At 42.9% G+C, this 12738-nt stretch overlaps 1 protein-coding gene across 1 annotated transcript in view; it reads left to right on the top strand.

Annotated features, from left to right (window-relative positions):
- Positions 1-12738, top strand: part of LOC119903610 (bone morphogenetic protein receptor type-2-like) — a 41577-nt gene that overhangs the window by 19634 nt on the left and 9205 nt on the right. The window contains exons 7-16 of the mRNA XM_038719852.1: positions 1374-1488; positions 5354-5514; positions 5606-5753; positions 8154-8290; positions 8724-8860; positions 10055-10247; positions 10335-10434; positions 11800-11879; positions 11967-12089; positions 12234-12425. Of these exons, the coding sequence (XP_038575780.1) occupies positions 1374-1488; positions 5354-5514; positions 5606-5753; positions 8154-8290; positions 8724-8860; positions 10055-10247; positions 10335-10434; positions 11800-11879; positions 11967-12089; positions 12234-12425 (1386 nt within the window). The remainder of the gene's footprint in view (positions 1-1373; positions 1489-5353; positions 5515-5605; positions 5754-8153; positions 8291-8723; positions 8861-10054; positions 10248-10334; positions 10435-11799; positions 11880-11966; positions 12090-12233; positions 12426-12738) is intronic.

Consider the following 12738-nt stretch of genomic DNA (forward strand, 5'->3'; position numbering starts at 1 on the left):
TCTTCTGGCGAGTCTTCCTTCCCCTGCAAACTGGACCTGCCTTTTCTGTCAGTGCTGCCTTATTAGACAATAAAGTAAAAAGATAATGTGCCTTGAAATACTTTAAAATGACACTAAATAGTTTTATATTCAGTATTCATTCAACAAGGAAATGTGAATTGTCTGATTACGTTTAGTAAACTAGTGAAATGTGGGAGAACGGGTGAAAACATTGACTCGTTTATTTGCATCACGCTTGTGTTACTTTACACATTCGTCAGTTTGCAGTCTGAGAGATCAGGGCGTTCATGCTGTGGCTGTAATGAGCTCTGCAGCCTGCAGGGGGCGTCGACCGCAGACAGTCAGTGTAGTTACACACTTCAGCTGGCCGCCGACCATCTGACTCTCCATTAGTCTTGTTATTGTGCTGGAAGACGGCGCCTTCACGCCTACTTCCTGTCTGGAGCCACTAACCACACACACACACACACACACACACTAAACTAACCACACACACACAGCAGCAAATCAAATCTTTGTTATCGCTCTCTCGCAATCACAAACTTACACATACGTGAATTTACGTTCCTGTTTATAACCACACACACCGCTGCACACATGGTTACACACACTTTGTCTCACACACAGTGAAATATCTGCCCTGTTGGTTCCGGCCTGATTACCGGCCTAACTGTCTGTTCGCACACACGCACATTATTTTATTATTTATAGTTATTTATTATTATATAGACACACGTGTGTGGCAGGTAGATTGATTTAAGGTCCTCTGTTTGTGTATAACTTAAATTCACAGTGTTATTTAAAACTGATTTTCCTCAGTCAGATGCTTCAGATGGATTTCAGTTTCAGGACGTGTGCAGCTTTGTTTAGTCAGAATGCAAATGGTCTGTATTTGTAAAGGGTCTTTATAGTCTTTCCAAAAACTCCAGAAACTCATTCATACACATTGAATTTGAGCAATCTGGGGTTCAGGGTATCGTCTGATAAGTGGACGAACGCTTTAACCCCCCCCCCCCCACACACACACACGTTTCCAGCAACACTAATAAAAAAAACCCAATAAAATCAACAGTATGTAAGTTATGTTAGCGTTAGCCAACAAGCTAATGTTAAACTGTATTAACTGTTATTTAATTCTCTAAATCCAAAAACTAAGATTGTTAATGAACTAAAAGTTGCAGCTAATGTAGTTTATCGGTCATGTTGCAAAGAATTTACAGTTTTAGACGTTCACACCTGAGACTTTCAGTTTAAGTGAGCAGCATTTCCTTTAGGTGCGTTTCCATCGTCAGGTGAACGTTTCTGATATTTGTTTAAATAATGACAACAAAGAGTGGTTACTGTGAACGACTCTTTCTCTCTGTCTGTCTCAGGGCTGCCTGTCTCGCTACCTGTCTCTCCACACGGTGGACTGGTCTACCTGCTGCAGGATGACTCACGGCGTCACCAGAGGACTCGCCTTTCTGCACACTGAGCTCTACAGAGGGGGTATCACTATTATCACTATTATCAGTGTTTTAAAGGAGACATATTATTCTGCTTTTCCAGTCCTATATTGTAGTTCTGTGACTCCTGTATGGCAGCTTTGCATGATTTAAAGTTCAAAAAAATGTAGGCCCTTATTTCAGCCTCTGTCTGAAGCAAGCTGTAGATGCTCCTGTCTCTTTAAGGCCCCCCCTCTCAAAGCCCACTGTCTTCTGATTGGCCAAGACCTGAAGCATGTTACCAGGCTGTTACTGTTGCTGGGCGGAACAGGCAGACTGAGCCGTTGCTGTGGGAGCAAATGACCATAAATGGAACAGCGTTGGTGGAAAAAGCTTTTGAACACAGAGCGTTAAGAACAGGAGGAAACCTGAAGTTTATGCTCACAGGGATTTATTTTAAATACTTTAACCTCATTATTTGAAGCTTTGGCCACGTTTAACATGAACATCCAACATCCAACATTGTAGATAAGTCATAAAATGTGGAAAAGCATAATAGTTTCCTTTGAAAGAACGGATATATAGTTTCAGTTATTTCCAGCTGCTCGCTGTAGTTTCTGTCAGAGAAACAGGAGTAAACAGTGCATCTGTTGGGGACTATTTTCAGCAGTAGATGAATCCACATGTGGAGCTGTAATGAGTATTTAAGGCAGCAGGACCAGTAATGTATTCAGAAAAGTATTCAGATTACTTAAGTACAAGTACCACACTGTGTAAGTACTCTGTTACAAGTACTGCATTTAAAGTGTTACTGTAGTAAAGGTATGTGAGTATAATTAGGCCTTAAAGTATTAAAGCAGTAAAATGTTGTAGGGCAGTGTCGCCCCCCCTCAGCTCAATGTCTATTTGCTGACACATAAAACAATATTTTATAGGTTTTTTTGCATCTTGATGGCCATGCTCAGGGTAACATAATGTAGTAGTAAATACCTACAGTTGACAAATTAACTTTAATTTAATCAAATGTTTTAAGTTTTAGGAGAAGGGCATTTTTCCCAGCTAGTGTAATAAGACGCACCCCCGAAGCTCAATGTCTATTTTCTGAAGAACATTTTATTGATTTTTTTTGTGTCTTACCCCAAGCATACTAATCTAGCATTTTACTAATTTAACCAAAAACTATAAATATCTTTCTCTCTAAACAATTGCATATCTCATCTTAACGTTCACCTTAATGTAAATATACATATATATATATATATAAATTGAACACAATAAAAAAAATGTATACCTGATTTTAAATGACAAAAAAATTTGATCAGCTTAAGTCAGAATGGCTTTGATCAAATTACTTCAAAAATTGTGATGAAACAGGAAATGTTTAGTTCAGTGAGACGAGCGGCAGCCCAAAGAAATGTGGAGAAAATAAATTGTGACATTTTGTGTTTTTTGTTAGAATCTTACCCCATGTTACCCTACTATTATATATATAAAGCAGGATGTTGATGCTGCAGCTCATTCTGACCTGTTCAGTTTCAGACTGCAGCTGATGATTCTTTTCATTCTGGATCAATCTGCTGATTATTTCCTCCATCGATGCGTCGATTGGTTTGTTTATAAATATTCTCACAACCAGCAGTCCAAAGATCAACGTTACTAACAAACATCAGTTATTACAGTCGTTCAGAGGAGAAGCAGCAGATCTTCATGAGAGAAGCTGAAACCATGAAATGTTTTTGAATTGATCCAAAACTACTTTAGTGAAGGAAAAATACCTCCCTCTGAGATGTGGTCGAGTAAAAGTAATAATACTACTACCTTAAATTTGTACTTAATAACAGTTAATAACAGAGCAGGACGGTGTCTGTGGGACTGAGTCAGAATAAACCAAACGTTGATGGTGATGAAGGAACCAGAGGCTCACTGAAGGTTTACGGGTCTCTAAGGCTCAGAGGACGAGGACCCGTCAGGCTGAGGGACACTCAGGACTCGTTGGGAGATATGACCACTGCTTCATGTTTACGTGTTTGTAGCTGGCTGAATGTTGAACATGTAACTTGAATAACTGTATATAACCCCGTCCATGTGAGAAGGTCACGGCTCCCCCTGGTGGCGACACAGGGACCTGCAATCATTTTGTTACTGAGGGACCAGCTCAGCTCATAATCTGCCATTGAAATGTTCGTGCATCTGATTGGTTATCTGTCCTTCTCATTATTTGGTCGGCTGCAAGAATGAAGCAGAGAATTTTTTGCTGTCTGTTATCTCCAGATTAAAAGTTAATGACCTTGTTATTTCTGGAAAACAAAAGGTTGTTGTCTCGAGATAACAAGATAAATATGTAATCTTTGTTTCCTCTGTGGTAGCATAATCCAGCTAATCTGCACCGCTCATACAGAAGGATAACTGGAACGAGGAAGACATTATGTGGATTTTCTCTACATAATGAGATAAATATCTTGTTGTCTGGAGGAAGCATCATTTGATTTCTAATAACATTAAAGTTAATCATATAGAACAAATTCCCTGTACACGTTTCTACATGTGTGTACAAAACATTGTCAGCTCAGTTCCCATCGCCCAGGGCAAATTTACATCCAGTTCTGCTTCTAAAACTCATTTGAGATCAGTTTAAAGGCTCTTTTCTTATTTGTATACTTAGTTAATACTGAGGTGTGTTTTATTTACTTGAAATACCAACTTGGAAATGAACTGAGTGTCTGCTGCTGAAAGAAATGAAACTGATATAGTATGAATCGGTTCAAAGGTCACATTATGACAGCAGCTAATATCTGTAGAGCTTCACTTTTTATTAAAACATAAATACTGAACAACCTCCTCAGTTCTCTTAGAGAACATCTCTACCGAAGTTTCGCCGTTCAAACTGGCGTTCTCTGAAAGGGATCTTTAGATGTGGACATTGTGCAAAATTAAAACTGTAAGAGCTTCAAACATCAATTGGCTTGTGAAAAAGTTCTCCTCTGGCCAGTTTATTTGAGACTGTCCAACCATATGGGTGGTTTGTGCAGCACAAATTTACTACCCTTGTTTACGTTTACTGTGGCAGCGACCTCTAGTGGCTGGACAACGCTAGCGCATGAGAAAGACGGGTCACTGAGGCCGGCGTTCGGTTCCAGTGTGAAACAACATCATTTTATGTTTTTAGTGAAATTACAGAGGTTGTAAGTTAGCATTAGCTAACTTTGCTATGTTAGCTTGGTAGCGTTAGCACTTGCTAGCTTTATTAGCTAGTGTTGACAGACCCCCAAACCCCTTTACTCTTACTCAACCTTCACAGGGGTGTGTGCCTAAACCTAAGTCAGTTATTGTGCAGGTCAGCCAGTTAACCCTGCAGCTACAGGACGTGGTTAACCTGTGGTCTCCACGTTTTTGTCATGGGACACGGGTCACGTGATTTACGTAACTTAGGTCCGGTCAGGCATGGACAAACGCCACCAGTAGGAGGCGCAGATTTTGGGAAACGCTCATATAGGTCGTAACAACAAACTCCTCTCTCCAACTCTGACTCACGGTTCCACCGGCAAGTTCCTGCAACAACTCTCGTTTGTGTTCCTTCACTGCCTCATTTCTTCTCGGTCTGCTGCACACCCTGTGGTTAACTGAATGGGTTGCCGTTAACAGTGTTGATGCCCTGAGGAAGCCAATGGCTGAAACAGAGGATATACTGGCCAGGACACTGTGGTATGTAAACACCTGATCCAGGTTTCCCTTGTTGGGACAGAAGATTTTGGCTCACCTGCACACAGACACCTGGATCCTGTCAGAGTCGAGTGAACAGGGATCTGAAGAACCAGGTTTCTCATGTTCCATGTAAACATCATATCTTGATCAAAACCAGGATCCTAGTCTGCATATTAACTCAGTCAATGTGTCAGACTCAGACCTGTGTCTCCTCTGTCTCCACTCAGACCAGTGTAAACCAGCGGTGGCCCACAGAGACGTGACCAGCAGGAACGTTTTGGTCCGGGCCGATTTGTCCTGTGTCCTCGCCGACTTCGGTCTGTCCATGAGGCTGACAGGAAGCCGGCCCTGTCGCCCCGGAGACGATGACACCATGGCAATATCTGAGGTCAGGTCATGTGACCAGGCCAGGTGAAGAGATGGTGATACGACATGTGTAAAATAAGGCAGATGTGTTTATTATATATGTGTGTTTGTAGGTGGGGACAGTGCGGTACATGGCTCCGGAGGTTCTGGGTGGAGCTCTGAATCTCCGGGACTGTGAGGCAGCGTTGAAGCAGGTGGATGTTTACGCTCTGGGTCTGCTCTACTGGGAGAGCTTCAGGAGGTGCTCACACCTGTTCCCAGGTGACCGTGCAACACAGCGCACACACACAACAGGACTTACAGGACGTACCATTTAATAAAATAACAGTTAGACGATACAACATGTAGTAGTCTTAAAGAAAGTAAAATCATTGTTAGATGAGCTCATGCTAACAGACTGACGCTAAAGCTAACAGGTCCCAGGTTGTGATATAATGCTAACTTACAGAGGCTAAAGCTAACGTGTCCCAGGTCATGATATCACGCTAACTTACAGAGGCTAAAGATAACAGGTCCCAAGTCATGATATAATGCTAGCAGACTGAGGCTAAAGCTAACAGGTCCCAGGTCATGATATCACGCTAACAGACTGAGGCTAAAACTAACAGGTCCCAGGTCACAGATCAATATATCATGCTAACAGACTGAAGCTAAAGCAAACAGGTCCGAAGTCGTGATATCATGCTAACTTTCATGCTAACTTACTGAGGCCAAAGCTAACAGGTCCCAAGTCATGATATCATGCTAACAGACTGAAACTAAAGCTAACGTGTCCCAAGTCGTGATATCATGCTAACTTACTGATGCTAAAGCTGACAGGTCCGAAGTCGTGATATCATGCTAACTTTCATGATAACTTACTGAAGCTAAAGCAAACAGGTCCCAAGTCATGATATCATGCTAACTTACTGATGCTAAAGATAACAGGTCCCAAGTCGTGATATCATGCTAACTTACTGATGGTAAAGATAACAGGTCCCAGGTCATGATATCATGCTAACTTACCGAGGCTAAAGCTAACGTGTCCCAAGTCGTGATATCATGCTAACTTACTGAGGCTAAAGCTAACAGGTCCCAAGTCATGATATCATGCTAACATGACTGAAACTAAAGCTAACGTGTCCCAAGTCGTGATATCATGCTAACTTACTGAGGCGAAAGCTAACAGGTCCCAAGTCATGATATCATGCTAACAGACTGAAGCTAAAGCAAACAGGTCCCAAGTCGTGATATCATGCTAACTTACTGATGCTAAAGATAACAGGTCCCAGGTCATGATATCACACTAACTTACTGAGGCTAAAGCTAACAGGTCCCAGGTTGTGATATAATGCTAACAGACTGAAGCTAAAGCAAAAAGGTCCCAAGTCATGATATCATGCTAACAGACTGAAACTAAAGCTAACGTGTCCCAAGTCGTGATATCATGCTAACTTACTGAGGCTAAAGCTAACAGGCCCCGAGTCGTGAAATCATGCTAACTTACTGAGGCTAAAGCTAACAGGCCCCAAGTAGTGAAATCATGTTAACAGACTGAGGCTAAAGCTAATAGGTCCCAGGTCGTGATATCATGCTAACTTACTGATGCTAAAGCTAATAGGTCCCAGGTCGTGATATCATGCTAACTTACTGAGGCTAAAGCTAACAGGCCCCAAGTAGTGAAATCATGTTAACAGACTGAGGCTAAAGCTAATAGGTCCCAGGTCGTGATATCATGCTAACTTACTGAGGCTAAAGATAACAGGTCCCAGGTTATGATATCATGCTAACTTACTGATGCTAAAGCTAACAGGTCCCAGGTTGTGATATGTTAACTTACTGAGGCTAAAGCTAACAGGCCCCAAGTCATGATATCACGCTAACTTACGGAGGCTAAAGCTAACAGGTCCCAGGTCGTGATATCACGCTAACTTACTGAGGCTAAAGCTAACAGGCCCCAAGTCATGATATCATGCTAAAAGACTGAGGCTTAAGCTAACAGGCCCCAAGTCATGATATCACGCTAACTTACTGAGGCTAAAGCTAACAGGTCCCAAGTCGTGATATCATGCTAACAGACTGAGGCTAAAGCTAACAGGTCCCAAGTCATGATATCATGCTAACAGACTGAAGCTAAAGCTAACGTGTCCCAGGTCATGATATCATGCTAACAGACTGAAGCTAAAGCTAACAGGTCCCAAGTCATGATATCATGCTAACAGACTGAAGCTAAAGCTAACAGGTCCCAAGTCATGATATCACGCTAACTTACGGAGGCTAAAGCTAACAGGTCCCAGGTCGTGATATCACGCTAACTTACTGAAGCTAAAGCAAACAGGTCCCAAGTCATGATATCATGCTAAAAGACTGAGGCTTAAGCTAACAGGCCCCAAGTCATGATATCACGCTAACTTACTGAGGCTAAAGCTAACAGGCCCCAAGTCATGATATCATGCTAAAAGACTGAGGCTAAAGCTAACAGGTCCCAAGTCGTGATATCATGCTAACAGACTGAGGCTAAAGCTAACAGGTCCCAAGTCATGATATCATGCTAACAGACTGAAGCTAAAGCTAACGTGTCCCAGGTCATGATATCATGCTAACAGACTGAAGCTAAAGCTAACAGGTCTCAGGTCGTGATATCATGCTAACGGTATGATAATGATGTGTATGTGTGTTTAGATGAAGCAGTACCAGAGTACCAGCTGGCGTTCCAGGCAGAGTTGGGGAATCATCCCAGCTTTGAGGAGATGCAGATCCTCGTTGCCAGAGAGAAATACAGACCCAGATTCCCTGAAGCCTGGAAGGAGAACAACCTGGTTAGCATTAATGTTCTCACCTGTCAGCACAGTTTAAACTCAAACATTTAGTTTTTAACAGCTACTAGCAGCTATGAGCCTGTTGAGTTTCACCTTAATTCCACATAACGTCCACCTGGAGGATCGTAAATTTAATCAATCTTTGTCATTCTCCATGTCAAATATCAATTTCAATCCTCAACTACAACAAATAAAGTTCCCAATAGATATATTGGTGCTGTGGATCTTTCCCCCTAGGTCGTCTCCTCAGGCAGAGCTTACTCCTGGAGTGAAGCTCCAGCAAAAATACCTGCACCAAGTCAATTTCTTAACCTTTTTGCAACTTCTTGTGATAAAATGTATTTACATTGCAAGAATTTTGGGCTGTAGTAGAGAAAGTACTACTTAACAGTAGTACTCTGTCACTGACTTTGTGTATTTGTGTGTGTTTTAGGCGTTGCGTTCCCTGAAGGAGACGATGGAGGACTGCTGGGATCAGGACGCTGAAGCTCGACTCACCGCTCAGTGTGCAGAGGAGAGACTTGCTGAACTCACACTGCTGAGTACACACACTGCAGTACACAACCACAGGTACACCCACACTGCAGTACACAACCACAGGTACACCCACACTGCAGTACACAACCACAGGTACACTCACACTGCAGTACACAACCACAGGTACACCCACACTTCAGTACACAACCACAGGTACATTCACACTGCAGTACACAACCAGAGGTACACACACATACTACAGTACACAACCACAGGTACACACACATACTATACAGTACACAACCAGAGGTACACTCACACTGCAGTAAACAACCACAGGTACATTCACACTGCAGTACACAACCAGAGGTACACACACATACTACAGTACACAACCACAGGTACACCCACACTGCAGTACACAACCACAGGTACACCCACACTGCAGTACACAACCACAGGTACACCCACATACTGCAGTACACAACCACAGGTACACCCACATACTGCAGTACGAAACCACAGGTACACCCACACTGCAGTACACAACCACAGGTACACACACATACTGCAGTACACAACCACAGGTACACCCACACTGCAGTACACAACCACAGGTACATTCACACTGCAGTACACAACCAGAGGTACACACACACACTACAGTACACAACCACAGGTACACACACATACTACAGTACACAACCAGAGGTACACTCACACTGCAGTAAACAACCAGAGGTACATTCACACTGCAGTACACAACCACAGGTACACTCACACTGCAGTACACAACCACAGGTACATTCACACTGCAGTACACAACCACAGGTACACACACATACTACAGTACACAACCACAGGTACACACACACTGCAGTACACAACCACAGGTACACTCACACTGCAGTACACAACCACAGGTACACACACATACTACAGTACACAACCACAGGTACACTCACACTGCATTACAAAACCACAGGTACACACACACTGCAGTACAAAAGCACAGGTACACACACACTGCAGTACACAACCACAGGTACACACACACTGAAGTAAACAACCACAGGTACACACACACTGCAGTACAAAAGCACAGGTACACACACACTTCAGTACACAACCACAGGTACACACACACTGCAGTACAAAAGCACAGGTACACACACACTTCAGTACACAACCACAGGTACACACACACTGCAGTACACAACCACAGGTACACACACACTGCAGTATGTACACACAGAGGACTTCACGTTGCTGAATTCTTTCTCTCAGGAATCTGTCTCACGGCCGCTGGCCTCCTCCCATTGGCTCCGCCTCCTCCTACATGGAGGATCTCCAAGTGGGCGTGGTCAAGAATCTCCAGGGAGACGGCCACCAAGCATCAGTCGTCAACACGACCACGAGTGGAGCCGAAGCAGTTGAAAAGAACAGAAACTCCATCAACTACGAACGGCAGCAGGCTCAAGTAAAGTTCAGAGAGTGGGAAATTAAAAACAAATACTTTCTTTATGATATTTATTGATCTCTCTCTCTCCCTCTGTTTGTCTGTCAGAGTCAGGCTCGCTCGTTCACTTCAGACAGCAATGTGTCGACCACAGCTCTCCTGCCGCAGGCCACCGTCCTCTGCAGCATCTCCGAGTCTGAACACACCGGTGAGTCTCTCACACAGTAACACTATAATGTGTTGATATGTCTCAGAAAGCACACGATACATGCAGCAACTGAAATTTGAATTCTCCACTTTTTGCGTCAAGAAACAAAAACTATAGTGAAACTGACCTCTTGTTAGTCTGCCGGAACTACACTGAACAAAATTATAAAGGCAACCGTTTTTGTTTTTGCGCCCATTCATCATGAGCTCAGAGATCTAAGACTTTGTCTATGTACACAAAAGGCCTATTTCTCTCAAATATTGTTCACCAATCTGTCAAAATCTGTGTTAGTGAGCACTTAGATAATCCATCCACCTCACAGGTGTGGCATATCAACATGCTGATCAGACAGCATGGGTACTGCACAGGTGTGCCTTAGGCTGGCCACAATAAAAGGCCTTAGGCTGGCCACAATAAAAAGCCTTAGAAGAATCAGAATCAGAAGGAGCTTTATTGCCAAGTAGTGTTTTACAGACTTTGAGGCTAGACTTTGCTGTGGTGATAAGGTGCTACACGCAGACAAACATACAGTCAACATAAATAAATGTAGAAATATAATAAATATGGAATTGAAGAACAATGTTAATGATATACTGCACACCTGTGCAGTACCCATGCTGTCTGATCATCATCTTGATGTGCCACACCTGTGAGGTGGATGGATTATCTCAGCAAAGGAGAAGTGCTCACTAACACAGATTTGTGAACAATATTTTAGAGAAATAGGCCTTTTGTGTACATAGAGAAAGTCTTAGATCTTTGAGTTCAGCTCATGATGAATGGGGGTAAAAACAAAAGTGTTGCCTTTATAATTTTGTTCAGTGTAGTTCCGGCAGACTAACAAGAGGTCAGTTTCACTATAGTTTTTGTATATTATTAGAGTATATCTATTTAGTGTCGGCCCACACAGATTAATATGAAATCCCAGTACTTGGTGATGAACGGTGCTGCCGTCATCGGCCACAACCTAAAACTCACACGAACACTAATGCAGGGGACGTTATTACAAGGAAATTACCAAAGTCTTTATTTTTTGTTTTTAGTGATCACTGTTTTTACCAAAGAAGTACACAAACAATTAGAACATATATTCTCATTTATTGATAAAAAATTATTTGTATTTGAGTTTGAACACCTAGTCTTACAGCCCACAGGCACCTGTTTTCAACCAAATACCAAACTAATGGAAATAAAAACCTGTCAACATCCTGGTCTCATACATGGACTGACATCTGTTCATTCCAGCAGAATGCAAAGGAAAAGCCAGTGTGGGCAGATATAAAGTTGATGTAATTAGCATTTTGAGATGGATCTGAATTGAAGTGTCCTCATTAACGTGCTGTAACTGCCCCTGCTGTCCTCCAGGTGGCGCTGTGCCCAGTGTGCCAGTCTGCCTGCAGCTGACAGAGGAAGACCTGGAGGCCACCAAACTCAACCCCAAAGAGGTTTGATATTTTTGCTTTTTTCTCTTCAGACCACATCAGTCTACACACCCCACTAACATCTGCCAACATCTGTTTCTGTCTCTACAGGTTGATAAGAACTTGAGGGACAGTTCGGATGAAAACTTGATGGAACATTCACAGAAACAGTTTGGTTCAACAGAGCGACAAACTACCAACCTGCTGCACCTTCAAATCCTACAAACTGCAGAGGTACTACTCTTAATACACACTGATACTGATACTGAATACGCGACTACTCGCGGGTTCAGTACTTCTTAAACCTCTGTGAATTGCTTGTGTGGCTGCGATTGAATGTACGTAGTAACCTGAGATCTGCTCCTGTGATTCCTCTAGGCTAACAATCAAGGTGAACAGGGGAGTGTCGGTGGGGTTGATGCCCCTCTCTCAGCCTCAATCCACCCCCTCCCCAAACAGCAGAACCTGCCCCAGAGGCCCACTAGCCTCCACCTTCTCTCCCAAACCAAGGAGACCGCCTCGGTCCCTTCCCGACTTAAGCTAGGAAAGCTCAAGTCGAACCACAGACAGGTCAGTAGGATCTGATCTGATCGGGGGAAAAGACTTATCCTCCACCCAAAATCTGTCTTTAAAGAAACCAAAGTTCTGGAGGTCGTATCGGATGCCTTTTAGTCGTCTTGCTTCATCTGTTATTTTCTAGCCATCACTGAAGTTGTGAAAAATCTCCGTGATTGTGTGAGGGAAGCAGGCCCTCTAAGTTGTAGGCAGGGAGGGAGGGTTACTTTAAAAATGTAATCCGGTACTATTACTAATTACTTCTTAAAAAATGTAATCAGTAACTTAATCCAAGTACCGGAAAACAAAAGGAATGTAATCTGATTAC

Source organism: Micropterus salmoides, unplaced genomic scaffold (assembly GCF_014851395.1).
Source record: "Micropterus salmoides isolate LMB-PRFRI ecotype aquatic unplaced genomic scaffold, ASM1485139v1 Ms_hic_scaffold_15, whole genome shotgun sequence".
NCBI classification, from domain to species: domain Eukaryota; kingdom Metazoa; phylum Chordata; class Actinopteri; order Centrarchiformes; family Centrarchidae; genus Micropterus; species Micropterus salmoides.